The following is a 16,515-nucleotide window of genomic DNA, read 5'->3' as shown; positions in this document are numbered from 1 at the left end:
TAATTTTGACTATAAAGTAATTTAACTTCATAGATAAGAATTAATATGAAACTAGTATTTAAGTTTTTCATATAATGTCAATATGTGGGCATGCATTTTTTATTTAATTTTATGTTTTTATGTATTACAAGTTCCAAGTCAAAATCAATCACAACGTGAGTTATGTTTATTTTCTTACGAAAAGCTTATTTTCAAGCAAATATCCGCGACTCCGTTCGTGTGGTACCTATCACTCCGGTGAGATTTCCACAACTGATGTTTCATATCTTCGATTATTTTTTTACGTCAACAGAAAATGCTCACTAAGCTGAAGAGATTTTGCTACGGTAACACTTTAACATAATGCTATAGCGCAGTCTGGTCGCTTGAGAGTAACAAACGAATTATATGAGATACTTAGATAGTTCTAACGTTCTCAAAATATAGGTATCTAAAATGAATATATATTCTAAAGCCATCGATAATCACTGTAACCACGTACTTTTTTTACAGAGGTTAAGTCTAATAATGACAATAAGAGAAAACTTCCGCGGCCTCGACATATTGGTGAGTATGAAATCTAAACCTTCCTAATGAATTACTCTATCTATTAAAAAACCCGCATCAATATCCGATGCGTAGTTTTAAAGATAAGCATACATATGGACAAACAGACAGCAGACAGACTCTGTCCGTTTCTAAGCTTTTTTAAACAACGCAACGATTTTGATGCAATGTTCACTGTTATTTAGAAGTCCAAGGACCCAGCTCGTTTATCATAATAACAAAAAAGAAAAAATCAAATAAAAGAAATGTTGGCGTTTCAAGAATTGAAGGAATTGGCTATAGGGAGAGAACAATGGAAGGGGAACTCCACCGACAAGAACCTCCTTCGTTCCTATATTACATGAAGATGAATAGCAAAAAGTCCATATGCTCCTGTGGATGACGTACGAGGTGACCACGATACCAGAGACACGACTATCAACAGCGCGTGCGTGGCATCCCTAGTGTTGCAGGTGTCCAGGCCATTGGTCCGGCCGGTCACTGTTTTCCTTCAGTTTTTTCTTTCAGTTGGGCCAGTTCCCTGTTTAACAGTATACAAAAATTCACCTATTTTTTTTCCAGGTGCCAAGGGAAAAAGGAAGCTTAAAACGGGAACAGACGGCGAAAACTCATCTTGCTGGCTAACACTCAACGCCAAAGAGCATTTCGAAACTATGGAGGCGTTGGAAAGTAAGTAATATATAATAAATTTTGCCGCGTATGGATGATAAAACTGAAGCTGTAACTGTAGCTGGTGCTGTAGAAGTGGTAAATAGTATTCGAGTATTCAAAGGACCTGCGGGAGTGACGTAATTTCCTAACAGTGCCCAGCTAATTGCGTAATTTTGTTTACACAGAACCGTTCGAACAAGTCCGGAGAGAATATGATGAAGCACAGTACTACGACAAATATGACGAGGAAATACTCGGCGTAAGTTCAATATGTCGATACATTTCATCATCAATGCCACAAGAAGTTCGGACTGGACTTAGCTTCTCCCAAATATGATTTTCAGAATAACCAAAACTCCACCTATTATAAAAAGAAGTCACGAATTTTTGTACAGTTTTCAATAATAGTGATTCCTAAGTTTAATTTGGTTTTTCCCTGAGCGAAGCCAAGACGGGCCGCTAGATATCTATCAACTGTGCTCTAATAATACTTCTAATATTATAATACTTCAGGCGGCTTGTTTTGTATTAAGGAGTAGTGAAGGGAATATTAACAATGTTTTCTTCCTTCTAATTTGGATCTAAATAACTTTTTTTTTTAATAGACACTGCTGTCTGACCACGGCGGCACCCACCGCGAAACACAGAAACATGGGAACCAGAGACGCCTGATTCCTTCGGGACTCAATCTTGGAGGATTCTCTATGCTGAGGATGGCAGATTCTCTCATGTAATTATCGTTTCTAGGATATTCCGCTAAAACATATACGGTACTTAGGTACTCCACAAAATTATAGAAAACTCAGAAATCTTACGTTCCAGAATAGCCAACTTGTGTGCCGATAAATCATGAGTCTGAATAGTCAATCTTATCGCGTGTCTATATGATCTTCTATTGAGATGCAGTAGAATTTACCAGTGTCCAGCATGTTAATCAGAATAAATAAAAAATTGTCTGGAGGCTGAGAAATGTATTTCGTCAATTTAACACTGGTGTGATTGCTCAGTCTGAAGGAGGTTCAGTAGTAGAATAATATGGGAATCAATGAAAAAAACATTTTACCACCTAATTTTCACCAACACAAGCTTCATCAATTTATCGTTATAATTAATTAAACACTCATAAGATTACAGTTGGAGTTTTACACTTTTTAATTTCATTATTCAACAGGTTTTTCCATAGAATGAAACTCCGCAACGACACAGTGTTCCGCGTCAACTACCTGAGCAGCAATTTCACCAACATGGTGTTGACTGGCCGGCTGGCTCTCAACGACCTGCACTTGATCGGCTCTTACGAACGAGTTCAAACAACGCCAACGGCGCCATCGACTCTCTTCTACACACCTTCTTATGGAGAAGTCGAGTAAGAGGCTATACTTTGCGTAAAATATGGCATAATTTAATCAAAATTTCCTATAATTTCCTAGTATTTAAGTGATTTGTCTAGAATTTGTCTACAGAAATCATACCCGTCCTCGTATCATATTTTGAAAAGTGTCTCAAATATTTTCGAACGCCATTTATAACATAATATAAAAGTAGTCTTCAATGTCTGTGTGTTCGATAGATTATTCTGAAGATCAAGCTGTGCTATGTGGTACTCCATGGACACTATATGTGTGACACATAGACAGAAACACTCTTATTGAAAAATATAAAAAAATTACAGATTCCTTCTGCGGAACGTCGTATACAAAATGGAGGGTAGATACAGATTGCAAAGAGATAGATTATTTCTGGAGATGATCCTGTCAGAATTATACGTACCGTACGATGGAATACTTATGATGGTAATTATACAGGACGAAACTAACTTTAGTTCCATTATTATTAGGAGTGATTAAAATGATCAGTAGTTCCATCATGGAACTGTTGATGATTTTAACACTAGCAAGTTTTTTTACAATAATGCTCTAGAAGAAATAGAACAAATAGACACCCTGAAAGAATATAGAGATATTAGCAGCCGTTTTTTCGCCCTTTATAGTTCGAGACGGTTTTGTGTCTATTATTCTATAAAAAATATAAAAGTTGAATGTTTTTTAATTGTTATTAATATCGAATTTTAGAACTTAAAATTTCCTATTAGTTCAACGAGAGAGAATCGGCCCATTTCTACGAAACAAAAACTTTTGTAATTTTTGCCATAAATTTCATTGGAAATCTTATTAGTTTCACTACTGCTAAAATTTGACTATTGTTCAAAGGTTACCCAGTACCCGTGTTACTGGAAGTATCATTAAAAAAATTGTTTACTGTTCAGTACCTATATAAATTCTATATTCTGAGATCAAATCCAATTTGATCGGTATTGTTATTGTGTTTGTTGACTTTTAAATAAGTCTTCATTCATTCATTCAAATCTGAATTATTAGCAAAATCGCTAACATTTACATTTTCTTTATTATGTACCTATTCGGTATATTTTATACCTATATTATAATTTATTATATATTATATTTTCTTTATTTATATCAGAAAGAAAGTATAAATACTACCGGTGTCTGCTAACACTTGTTTATTCAAGTCGCCTAAAGGCATCTGACTAATTCATTTACTTGTTACTTTTATATTTTAGTACAGAAAAGGCAATTCGTCTAAGGAAAAAGAGATGAAGAGTCTTCAGCCAAAACATATCTGTAAGTACTTCTCTACAGCGACGACATTCAAACATTCTTATCATGCATTTGGGGAGGCGAAAAAGCCTTGACAGCTGATATGTAATATCAGCATTCCCCAACATCAAAGAGGGTCGCTCACTGACGGGTTAAATTTTAATTCTTTTTTAAATTAAATAATTCCAAAATTAACTAACTTTGACTTTTTATTTTTTTGTACTGAATTAAAGATTTTGAGATTTTTACTTGTCAAATTTCATGATTAATCCTATAGATTTTGATTCCTTTGTGAAATCGTAAAATATGCGACATAAACGGTTATATCTGAATATGACCATTTGAGTTGCATTTTCTAATATAAATTCCAGTATAACGAGAAAAAACTTTCAAAAATCTATTTCAAGGTACTCAACTCTATGACATTTGTGTTCTCCACAGCCGATTTTTTGAATAGAATGAAAACGGATTTAGACTTATGGCTGAAGGACTTTTTCAACGAATTTCTTTTGAATCACCCGCCGATAACAGTCCCTTCGCAAGAAGCGTTTCAGTGAGTTTGCATGTCTTTGCTTACATATTGTAAAGTCCTCTGCCGCGTCTATCTGTCTGTTCGCGATAAACTCAGATTTTTATGCGGTAATTTCGAATAGATTGATTCCTGAGGAAGGTTTGATTTATTACGTATTCACCCAAGCAAAGACGCGACGGATCGCTAGTCTATTATAAGAGTCACATCCGGCTTTGATGTTTGTTGTCGATATAATAGAAGCACACGAAAATGTGGGTAATTAATACATATAATAAGTATTATATTATCTAGACATATGTACTTGTGGATTTAAAATCAGACGATTGTAAACAGCCATCATAATTTTTGATAGGACACTAACTTATGGAAGGATGAGGAGGATGGGCCAATGTGTGGAAATCGGGACCAAAGGTCGGAGCACAGGAGCAAAGGAGCTTGAATAAATTGTTTCTTTCATACCGTAATCGACCACTATGGAAGATAACATAGAAGATCCTTATTTCAATCAAACAGCTTATCAATAATGTGCCTATGTTTCAGGAAGTACGACAAGGAGAGGATTATAACTCTGAACAGATATGTGGACGAGGTCATCGGTCAGGTGACCGACCGTCTGGAGGAACTGGACGATGAGAGTGTCAAATTACCGAATTTCTCCATTTACGCTTTCTTTGGCTTTGTACGTATGTCTTATTTAACAGCTATTGAATCACTTTGTAACTACCAAACTCGCTGTTTCAAAAAGCATCTCCTTGTACTTTATTTGGGTTGTAAGTGTCAATGGACTGCGGGGATTGCATAAAGCAACGCATCATCTTTTTACTGACACTTCCTACTAATATTATAAATGCTAAAGTTTGGGAGGATGTATGTATGTATGTTTGTTACTCATTCACGCAAAATTTATTGGACAGATTGTTATGAAATTTGGTACACGGGTAGAATATAACTTGGAATAACACATAGGGCACGTTTTATTCCGAAATTCCCACGGGAGTGAAGCCCCGGGGCGCAGCTAGTATGCTATAAAAAAACAATGGCTTAATTGAGATTTAAAATGTCTTTGTCAGAAATTCTATTTCTGATTTTAATGTATCGTTCATTATAAGAGCTAAATCTGAAATAGTATATAGGATTTTTAGATTAAATAGTATATAGGATTTTTAGATTTAATTGAGATTTAAAATGTCTTTGTCAGAAATTCTATTTCTGATTTTAATGTATCGTTCATTATAAGAGCTAAATCTGAAATAGTATATAGGATTTTTAGAATGACTTACTTATCTTGACGATTCAGAAGGAGATATCTGAAACACTGAGGCAGAAATACAAACACAAGTAACGTTGTTATTGAGCAGATATTTATTTCTGGCTTCTGATCGTACACACGTAAAAATTCCGCATTTTCCTGTTCTTATTTCAATATCTACTAATTCTCTCTATGAGAGCACCCCGTAAACTCCTCAAAGAATCTACCTGTCAATTTATAACTTTCCTCGCCCATTAATTTTGGCTTTACGTACATTGTCAGTAAGCTACGGAGAATTGTTATTGTATACATGTATCAATTTATCTATAAATGGAAAATGAGCGCAATTTGTTCTTTAAAGTATTTCGTGATTTTGATTGTAGATATTAGACATGACTGACGGCACTCTGACGGGTCTCGAAACTATGTACCGCCGCTCTATGGCGACCAACAAGGTGGAAAAAGACGTACGAGAAGTCGATGCTCTTGTATCGTTCAGCAGTCTCAAGGTAATCAGTATTGTAGGATATCCATTTTGTGAACTGTGGATACTTTAATTCTTAAACCCCGAAGGGCGAAGAGCACAATATTTACCTGGAATTCTAGTTATACGTAACTTATATATCGCGGTAATTAATAGATTTTAAAAATCTGGTCTGATTTATCCGGTAGTGTGTAAAACAGTGAAGTCTAGCCAATTAATTGCAAAACATTATTTTCATAAAATCTGTTGCGCAGCGATAAAAAAAAACCACCTTCATCCGCATTGTCGGAGCACGCAGACAATTTCTCGTACAATTTTAGGTACGATACAGTTACGAGGTTAAAATGACGACGGGCGCTCCACCTCTATACGGCAGCCTCATCCTGACAGCAGACGAGCTCACTGCCATCATGCGTCTGCATCTGGTGAAGGATCCGCCTTTCGTCGACATGAAAATGGACTTCTTACAGCAAATTAAGTAAGTTCTATGACCATTGAGGAGCTCCATGGCGGAGTGGATCGCGCGTTCGGCCTGCAATAATGGCAGTCAAGCCACTTTCCTAATGATCGATAATTGCATAGATGACCTTAAAGTATTTCTCTAGCTCCTCCGTGCTTTGGAAGATACGCTAAGCCGTTGTTCCTGACTATATTTGCATTTCATTAACTCCCGCCAATTATCACTAGGCCCGCCTGGTAGATCATGCGCCAAAATATTCATCCACACTTAACGCTCATGCCCTAGCAGTAGGAAATGGCTGATGAGTGAGAGTATAACTATCACAACTTAGGCACAACAATAAACCCCACAGATAAGCCCTGTATTACGATTTTACATCATCAATATACATATAATAAAATAGTAGAAAAAAAATTCTGTACATTGAATAAATTTAATATTTAATAATAATAAAATTAGGCGATAAAGTCACAGCAACAGAGACAACAACAGACAGACATACAGACAGATTTGAAAAAAATCTGTCTGTATGTCTGTCTGTACACGCTAATCTTCGGAACTACTGGACGGATTTGAATGAAACTTTTTTGTTATATAGCTATTAAGCCTGGGAACATATAGGGTATAAATTATTTTGAAAACTGGAACACCTGATGGAGAACAATGATGGTACAGCTAAACTATAGGAAATATTGAAATGACGCCGATTTCTCTAATAATTTGGACTCCTTACCAAAAATTGTTCGGCCACGCGAACGAATTCGCAGGCATCAGCTAGTCGTATATATAATACATGGAGTAGCAAACTACATAACACTCTTCGATAAAAAGGTAACAATTTAAAATCATAAAATATCTGATCAGAAAATATGAATGTTTTAGACCAGAATCCCTGACCGTGGAAGGCTCCGTGGCAGGAGTAATAGCAAACTTCAAGCATCTCCTGGAATTGCATATAGTAGCCATCATGACTAACACCATGATCGACCAAGTGAAGGGTCTAAAATCGTTGGTGGAATGTGGTGAGTTATTGACGATAATTTGAAACTACCTACCATTCAGTTTCAATTCTGCCTTGCTTAAATGCAAAAACTAAGTTCTAGTCTATGGCATTAGTTATTGCACTTATGATAAAAATGGCATAATCAGTGCTTTGTAATCATTGCTTGGTTGAATTATTTGCTAGCTGCGCTTCGCTCGATTTTCTCTGTCTGTCGCATCTTTATAAAATCCGTATTTACAATGTCTTACCATAACTTACTTTTGTTCTAACTACCGTCATTAATACGAATCATTTTCTATCTGTTTCGTAGTACCTACTCTCTTTCCAAGGCTGCCAGTTGCAGAAGCAGAAGAAACGGAGAAGAACGACGACAAGAACAGACTTCAGAACGAAGAGAAAGATGATGTTGACACGACTTCAAAAATTGCAGTGAAACAAAATACAGTGGCCATTAAGCTTAAACCGCATAAATCGACATAATAAAGCATTGAAAGTGTCAAAGACTCGTGATCCTATCGCCAACTTTCGTACTACGTTTATTTTCACGCAGGTACCTTGGTAGAGGTCACTTGTTACCTCTGTGTTGCTTCAAAATCTAATAAATAAAGTATATGATGTTTGCTTCAGTTGATTATAAAGATCCTTTTAAAAACGAGATTAATTATTGAAATATTATGTTAGTAATTCCGTAAGATAAGATTATATCTAAGCGATGCAGCTGCGGTCGAAAGGTAGTCTCGAATGTGTATATAACAAATCATTTATCAATAAAAAAATAAAAAATGGAAACCTGAATTTTGTTTCATTATATACTAAACTACAAGCACAGTCATCAACCAGGTCACAAACATTTTATGGTTAATGCGGTATTTTATAACATCTATCTGTACCTATTGAACTCGTACAAGTATCACGTATATTCCATAGCACAAATAAATTTTATAATAATGTCATGTAAGGTATATAATTATATCATGATATTTTGAAAACACTCCATGTGAAAATCCAGTGCATATAGAAAGTCAAAGTCGAGATCAATATATTTTCTACTGAAGAAAAGTTCCGAGTTTTTTACGTCGTTACATACGCAATGTATATTGTTTTTGTGCTACATAATCATCGTGGCGATATCTGGAGCGCGAATATTTCCCTCGTCGAATATTTAGAAATATCGTAACATCTCGCATCCTCGGGTGATCAACTGCTAGTCGGGTACTAAGACGTGTAACCTCATGTTATATAATAATAATATTTATACAATAATTGGAGAAGTGTCGAATAGTAAACGTATTATTATAAATGTCCTATCCGAAAAAGGATTACCTTATAGACAAAGAACAACACCACCGATTTCAATTAGTTTTTATTAAAATACACAATTTAGGCCCGTAAATAAATAATGACACAATTTGTACACGATTAAAATCATAATTTCAGTGTATCAGTGGCATCAGAGTTACATCAGTTTTCATCCACAGACCTACTACTGTCACCTGTATTACTAACCAAATCATCTGAATTAGCATCTGAAGAAAGTACTTTTAAATCATGTACCTCATCTTCAGAAGTGGTCCCTAAACCAACAATACTCGACTCGTCTGATGATGAGAGTGGGACACGTTTTGCTGGCTTCTTTCTGTTAGTTGTGTCTGTATTCGCCACTAATTCTTTCTGCTTTGTATGATGTTCAGTGTCACTTTTGCCGTTTTCATTTGATGCCCTGGATAAAAGTGTAGGTACTGTGAAATAATTTATATAAAGCTTATTATCTTTTTCGTCGATGATTAGAACTGTGAGAAAAGAAAAAAGGACACTCACTAATTAGGAATAAAATTCCTAATTTCCAATCCATTCTTCCAAGAATAAAATTCCTTTTAAAAGTAACAAATTGTTTTTTTCCTCCAAAAAATAACTTTATTTTCATAGAGTAAGTAAAATAAAAGAATGAAAAGTCCCAAAAAATAAATGTTGTAGATCTCAATGCAATTACATACTTTGTCATTCATACTCATTTTTAATAGCTATTACATGTCCCACTGCTGGGCAAAGTCCTCCCCACACTCTCTCCATGTATCCCTGTCTCTGGTGTTTTTCATCCATCTCAAGTCGGAGAATCCGATTTGTATTAGCAAAAAAATATAATTTATTGACAGGCACATTCCTTTGTACCTCTGCTGTAGAAGACCAGCGTCGTGGCTCATGTAATAACATATTCTGAGCGGAGACCAATTTGCTTTAAATATTACCCGTTACTATTTGTACAGTGCTGTTTTATAATAATCAGTTTTTGTTTCAAAGAGTCACTCAGTAGATAAAGTTCAATGAATAACTCACCACATTCAACCAGCGACTTCAAAGCCTTGACCTGGTCAACCATGGAGTTCGTCATGAGTGCTATGACGTGCAACTCCAGGAGATGCTTGAAGTTCGCTATCACTCCTGCAACGGAGCCTTCCACGGTCAAGGATTCTGGTCTAAATCATATATAAAATCTCGTATGATTACTCAAGTATTTATTTATTTATTCATCCTTGCGTTTTCCCGGTTTCAATCGCGGTTATGATGCTTATAATCAGCGTGAAAAAAATAAACCTTTTAAGATTCAGCAATTATTTTAGACAGACCGCCGGCAGCCTGACCTTTGGGAATGCTGTTGTTGCTTATCCGTCAAAAAATAGTCTGTTATGGAATTCCAACGATTGTGAATGTAATTGTGGGTTATGTATGTATGTGGGTTTGTGGGTTATGAAACCAGTCCAATGAATGAAAATTTTTGAATGCGTATCATAAATGATTTACAGCTGAGGAAGAATATGGGTAAACGCTCAGTTGGGAGAAGGAGAAATATTGCATATTGTACCTAATACTTACTTCAATTGCATTAAAAAGGCGAATTTCAAATCTACAAAAAGCGGGTTCTTCACCAGATGCAAGCTCATGAGGGCTGTCAGCTCGTCGGCTGTCAATATGAGGCTGCCGTGCAGAGGCGGCACACCCGTCATCGTTTGCACCTCATAAGTGTACCGCACCTAGAATTTATTTATTTGACAGTTCTGTTCAAAATCGGTTAGGCGGTAGTGGTGATTGGCAGTTTAATTTAAATTACGATCATCTCTTAAAACATGAAGTTGTAACAGATGAAAGAAACGTAGGTATCCTGTGGATACAGATGGTTGAACCAGTATGTGACGGTAGAGATAGTGGATAGAAGTAGTAGTGATTATCAGAAAGACAAAACACGACTTCTATATTTGTTTATACCTTGAGGTTGCTGAATGATACAAGAGCATCGACCTGCCGGACGTCATTATCTATGTTGTTGGTCGCCATAGAGCGGCGGTACATGGTATCGAGACCAGACAACGTACCGTCACTCAATTTTAGAATCTGCAACCATACAGGGTTAAGGTTATATATTATATAAGTTATAATTAACATCAGACTACTCGCATCACGAGGAAAACAAATGTTTATACGTGAACTGTTGCATTAGTGTTAGTGTAAAAAATCCAAACAGCTTCTGAAACTTCATCATTTTAGACAAGCTTATTTAAGGCTTATTCCTAATAACCTATTATGCTATCTCCAGCTCAGAAGATTACTAGAATTATTATCAAAAGTGTGCTACCTACTACTTGAATGGATGTATAGGAAATTGTTGAACATAAGTAGGTACATACAAAATATACAATCAAACATAAATAACCTCATCCTTTTTGGACATCGGTTAAAATTAGGATTTGATTTAAGAGCTAGTTTTCAAAACATACGCAGCCAGTAAAAGTGTAGATGGAAAAGTTTGGCAATTTAACGTTTTGATCGCCCAACTCCTCAAGACGGGTGGTCAGGTGACCGAGGACCTCGTCCACATATCTGTTCAGCGTTAAAACCCTCTCCTTGTCGTACTTTCTGAAAACATACATTATTGCTTTGTTATGGTAATGTTATGATTGCGTAATACGTTTATTTTCATACCCATCCCACAGTTATTATTAACATCAACGTCACATTATCACACAATCACATCTGAAACGTTTCCCTCGTGTTGCAAGCGTTTGTTCTTCAGTCGCTAAGCGTTGGAGTGCAGGGTTCGCTTTTCTACTGTTTCTTCTCCACTTTACACGGTATTCGGTAATAGTGTTCCCACGAGAGCAAAATCCCAGACGCAGCTAGATGTAAATAAAATTATTATCACTACTTGTAATAAAAATAAATAAAAACTCACTGAAATGCTTCTTGCGAAGGGACTGTTATCGGCGGGTTGTTCAAAAGGAATTCGTTGAAAAAGTCCTTCAGCCATAAGTCTAAATCCGATTTAATTCTGTCCAAAAAATCGGCTGTGAAATACAAAAAATAATTACAAAAACCACTTCATATGGTTACTAACAAATTTACCTCGTTTTTTTCTATTCAAAATTCAAAATATTTTTATTTTTTTTTTATTTTTATATTAGGACAAATCACACAGATTGAGCTAGCCCCAAAGTAAGTTCGAGACTTGTGTTATGGATACTATATTTTATAACAAATACATATATAGATAAACATCCAAGACCCGGGCCAATCAGAAAAAGATCATTTTCCATCATGACCCGACCGGGGATCGAACCCAGGAACTCTCGGTTCAGTGGCAAGAACCTTGCGACTGCGCCGCCGAGGTCGTCAATTCTTTATTTATTTCTTTTAAACTATTTACCTATGGTATCTACTTAAAATACCTACAAGTAGCGAGACCCAACAAGGAAGAAAAAGCTACCACGCAGACAAACGTAATGTTTGTTTGTTGATTTTGCGAACTATGTTTCAACCATTTTTTTTACATCTCACATTAACCTTATGTAAGATAAGATCCGTTTAGCCTAGTGACCTAGATGCGCCGTGTGTCTGTATTGTGCCGGTGGTACCTCAGTTGAAGAGAAGGGAATCAAAAGTACCCACAGCATAACCAATTGTTTGTTTTTAATATCTTTATTAAACAAAGACCATATGTACACATTAAGGTAAACATGGTGGCCTTATCGGTGGCTCTTATCTAGTTGCTGGTGTCCGTGGACTGCGGTGTTTGCTTACCGTCGGATTACCCACTCGTTTCCCATGGGGGTAGACAGAGATTTGCCACGATCCTGACGAATCTCACTCGCTTCCTCTACACTTATCTCTCTCTTCGGTAATGGGCCCTCCTAATATCTGCCTTACAATGGAGATCTACAATGTTATAAAAAGAGGTTGGGAAAGTAGTTAATACTTACAGATATGTTTTGTTTGTAGAGTCGTCGCCTCTGATGTAGAATTGACATTCCTGTACTGAGGATGCAAGTTATAAGTATCTAGTACACATGCACTCAATAATTTAAATTAGTGATCTATATACAATTTAAAAATTGCAAGCTTTTCATGGTTCTGTAGCCGAATATGAAAACGGAATCCTTATAGTTTCATCATGTTCGTATGTAGAGACTACGAACGGACAGACAAACATGCTGTCTGTTGAAAATTGTTGGGTATTTTGTGAACATGAGGCTTTTTGGGACGTAGGGAAATAATGTGGTGATAATAATAATATTGAGTTGAGATAGAACTCTGTTACTCAAAAGTTACAATAGTGGAAATTGGTGATTTTTTATATATACCTATTCAAGATAGAAGTGGTATATAAAAGGTATATTTACCGTCATAAGTATTCCATCGTAGGGTATATATAATTCGGAAATGATCACCTCCACGAACAATCTATCTTTTTGCAGTCTGTACCTACCCTCCATTTTGTATATCACGTTTCGAAGCAGGAATCTGTAAGTTACACCGATATCTATCAGGGATAATATTCGTGCCAAGGTCTGGTCTGACAACTAGAAATGCCAACGAAAGCGCCAAGTGGAGTCGAAAAAATAAGAAAGCGGACATTGGGCTCCGACGCTCTGTCTGTGACGCAAGGTCATCCAATCACGTTGTGAAAACTTGAAGAACATAAAATTTGATAAAATCTTACTCTACTTCCCCGTAAGACGGCGTATAGAAGAGCGTCGATGGCGAGTCGCGCGTTGTTTGAACTCGTTCGTAAGAGCCGATCAAGTGCAGGTCGTTGAGAGCCAGCCGGCCAGTCAACACCATGTTGGTGAAATTGCTGCTCAGGTAGTTGACGCGGAACACTGTGTCGTTGCGGAGTTTCATTCTATGGAAGAACCTGAGGATTCAAATAATAAATTGTAATATGATAAATGGAGATATATAGTGAAAATTTGGGCATTTTAGCATTATCGATAGCTACCGATACCGAAGCTATGAAGGTACTTACAAAAAATATTTGAATTCTTAAATTTTTGAAAAGGTAGGGAAGTGTCAAGCTCTCGCGATTCGCTAGGTTCGTCTTGACTTGATACTCTTTAAATATTGTATGACCTATACTTAATATTATATCAATAAGTACCCCAGTCTGTCTCTATGTACATGATAAACTCAAAAACTACTACACGGATTTTTGTATTTTTACTAATAGATATTGTGATTCCTGAGAAAAGTTTATATGTATAATTGATTGTGGTTTTACTAATATCAAAATTTGTGGTTATATCCAAGCAAAGCTGGGACGAGCCGCTTGTTATATAATAAACCACCTGCGGCTCCTGGCTTCGCTCCCGTGGGTATATCGGGTTATAAAGTACCCGATGTGTTATTCCAAGTTATAATTTACCAGTGTACCAAATTTAATAATAATCCGTCCAGTAGATTTTGCGTGAAAGAGTAACAAACATACACACATACATACATCCTCACAAAATTTAGTATTTATAATATTAGTAGGATGTATAATACCAACATGATTGAATCAGTCATCCTAATCATAGACTGCCCTCCAAGATTGAGACCTGAAGGAATTAGACGCTTCAGGTTTGCATGCTTCTGTGTTTCGCGGTCGGTGGCGCCATTGTCGGCTAGAAGCGTCTGGGAAAATCAAATATATTTGTCTAGTTATAATACCATTACATTATTGCGAAACAGTTTGCCGAATTTTACCTGATTCAGCATAGGTACATTGCCAGTTCTTCATTGTTATAAATAAAAGCTCTAATACAAACTAATTCCATAGTTTGTATAAGTTCATTAATTCGCGTCGGCTGGCATCGAGTTCAGTGGTAGTGTGTAGCCGGCATAATCGTTGGTCCATTGGTTAAAAGGTTGAATCCACCGAAGGCCGACCACGAAACATACCTTCAAACACGTATCACGTTATTAACGTCTACATGCTGTCTCTTTTACCGATATCGTGTACGCATCGTGTAACGAACGAAACGTGGACGCAATGTCGTGACGCTACGTGTTTTATGTTTCATGGTAGCCCTACTGGTTTTTTGATAAGCAAATGATTGTAAACTTACACCTAGAATTTCCTCGTCATATTTATCGTAGAACTGTTGTTCGTCATATTCACTCCGGGCTTTCTCGAACTGTTCTGTTCAATTGAAATATAAGTAGGTATAAATAAATTTCCGGCATCAGTTTTACTACACAACAAACAGTCATATAATGGAAGTAGCTTACTTTCCAATGCTTCCATCGTTTTGAAATGCTGTTTGGCGTTGAGTGTGAGCCAGCAGTCCTCCTTTTTTTCTCTTAACTTTTTTTTCTTGACGCCTTTAACAAAAATTATAAATAAAAATTTGTTGGTTACTACAGTCGAGTTTCAATTCAAATGACTCCACGTAGAGCTATCGTGGAAGAAATGAGAGTTCTCAACGCTCCATTACATCTCACGGCTTAGAAAATAAAATGTATTAATACAGACACAATATCACATTATTATCGAAATTAGTTAAAAAGCATGTGCGATATGTAAAACAAAAACATTAATACGTATCACGCCTTTCATATTTTGTGACAACCCTGACTGCATTGTCGACGCTAATGCCTGTTTCGCCTTTAACAAGGTCGCCATCGAACGAATCATTCCTATGACTCTAAAAACTTTGACGTCATTATTTTACATAGAGAAGACAACTTACGTGAGGATAGAGATCGCGCCAGTAATCGCTTCTTGGAACTTTGCACATTTCTTTCACTCTTTATAGCTGTACAATAAAATTTAGCTATTAATATTCTATCAATAAGTAAGGGAATGTTCTTCATTTAGTGTCTGACCGGAACTATGGAAAAAACTTCGTGATTTTTTGCCTAAAAATATTTTTTTTACAAATAATTAACTTTTTTAACACTTAAAAATTAGTTCCGACGGGTCGAAAGTTTCGGCTGAATTATAAACTAAAATTGAAGCTAAATTTTAACTATATTTTGGCTAAAAATTCTTTGACTCACAGTTTGATAGAGATCGACTCTGATATGCTGGTATTTCAATGATAGAAGAACAAACAATTAAATAAAACATACACGCCCACATATTGACATTATGGGACGAACTCAATCAAAAGTTTCTTTTTCCTTATCTTTAGATAAGGAAAGTTAAATAATGCAGTAAAAGTTAATCTTATTAATTTTCAGCAAGGCTTGAGAAACTTATTATTTTTTTTATTGTGTAACACGATTACAATTCAATTCACGATTACATGCATAAGTTATACCCGAAATGTTAACTAATAATTTTCATACGATTAACGAATGACACGGCGCAGAATTTCATGCGATTTTCACAAATAGATAGTGTGGTTCCTCAGGAAGGTTTAGGTGTATTATTATATTTAACCCGAACGTAAACGGGACGGGCCGATACTGGCCAATATACCTAACAAAAAGCATATTTGGGGTACTTTTAGTTCGCCTTGATTACACTCTTGCGCTGATGGGCTAGACCCACCCTATAACCTACCCAATTATTGCAAATTGACAAGTAGAAATATTAACTATTATCGTTACAATAATATTGGGCTGGGAACATAACTTAATTTGCAGTGTTGACTGAAGCTGGCGGAGTAGCAAAAAATCTTTGCTTCAGAAAAACAAAATGCTGTCATGTCTAATAG

The 16,515-nt window shown here is 36.1% G+C and overlaps 2 protein-coding genes across 3 annotated transcripts; one reads left to right on the top strand and one right to left on the bottom strand.

Moving 5' to 3' along the window:
• The first annotated feature begins 18 nt into the window (after positions 1-18).
• LOC128674959 (uncharacterized) lies at positions 19-8,338 on the top strand. Its single transcript, XM_053753984.2, has 14 exons — positions 19-155; positions 493-546; positions 1,108-1,215; positions 1,383-1,456; positions 1,803-1,927; positions 2,369-2,563; positions 2,870-2,990; positions 3,779-3,839; positions 4,257-4,368; positions 4,888-5,026; positions 5,980-6,105; positions 6,401-6,558; positions 7,423-7,562; positions 7,854-8,338. The coding sequence occupies exons 1-14, from the start codon at positions 83-85 to the stop codon at positions 8,021-8,023; spliced, it is 1,656 nt and encodes a 551-aa protein (XP_053609959.1). The 5' UTR covers positions 19-82; the 3' UTR covers positions 8,024-8,338.
• A 555-nt stretch (positions 8,339-8,893) lies between these two features.
• On the bottom strand, positions 8,894-15,997 carry LOC128675012 (uncharacterized). Of its 2 annotated transcripts, none has more exons than XM_053754060.2 (14): positions 15,854-15,997; positions 15,544-15,609; positions 15,083-15,175; positions 14,920-14,993; positions 14,361-14,485; positions 13,533-13,727; positions 13,213-13,333; positions 12,793-12,847; positions 11,769-11,880; positions 11,314-11,452; positions 10,805-10,930; positions 10,415-10,572; positions 9,878-10,017; positions 8,894-9,282 (listed from the first exon to the last, which is right to left on the bottom strand). In XM_053754060.2, the coding sequence occupies exons 1-14, from the start codon at positions 15,933-15,935 to the stop codon at positions 9,005-9,007; spliced, it is 1,764 nt and encodes a 587-aa protein (XP_053610035.1). In that variant the 5' UTR covers positions 15,936-15,997; the 3' UTR covers positions 8,894-9,004. The 2 variants fall into 2 exon arrangements, with proteins under 2 accessions (XP_053610035.1, XP_053610036.1); XM_053754061.2 differs by having other exon boundaries at positions 9,059-9,263.
• Positions 15,998-16,515: the final 518 nt, after the last annotated feature.

This window comes from Plodia interpunctella, chromosome 13, assembly GCF_027563975.2.
Source record: "Plodia interpunctella isolate USDA-ARS_2022_Savannah chromosome 13, ilPloInte3.2, whole genome shotgun sequence".
NCBI classification, from domain to species: domain Eukaryota; kingdom Metazoa; phylum Arthropoda; class Insecta; order Lepidoptera; family Pyralidae; genus Plodia; species Plodia interpunctella.
The sequence above is the reverse complement of the archived record's forward strand: the minus strand, read 5'-3'. Positions and strand labels throughout refer to the sequence as shown.

Bases quoted from the DNA above. Each gene is read 5' to 3' on its own strand.
- LOC128674959 (XM_053753984.2), top strand. From the start codon at position 83: ATGTGGGCATGCATTTTTTATTTAATTTTATGTTTTTATGTATTACAA. The intron at 1,216-1,382 runs GTAAGTAATATA...TTGTTTACACAG, and splicing joins AACTATGGAGGCGTTGGAAA to AACCGTTCGAACAAGTCCGG. The intron at 7,563-7,853 runs GTGAGTTATTGA...TCTGTTTCGTAG, and splicing joins AAAATCGTTGGTGGAATGTG to TACCTACTCTCTTTCCAAGG.
- LOC128675012 (XM_053754060.2), bottom strand. From the start codon at position 15,935: ATGTGGGCGTGTATGTTTTATTTAATTGTTTGTTCTTCTATCATTGAA. The intron at 15,610-15,853 runs GTGAGTCAAAGA...TTTATTGTACAG, and splicing joins GAGTCGATCTCTATCAAACT to CTATAAAGAGTGAAAGAAAT. The intron at 14,994-15,082 runs GTAAGCTACTTC...TCAATTGAACAG, and splicing joins AACGATGGAAGCATTGGAAA to AACAGTTCGAGAAAGCCCGG.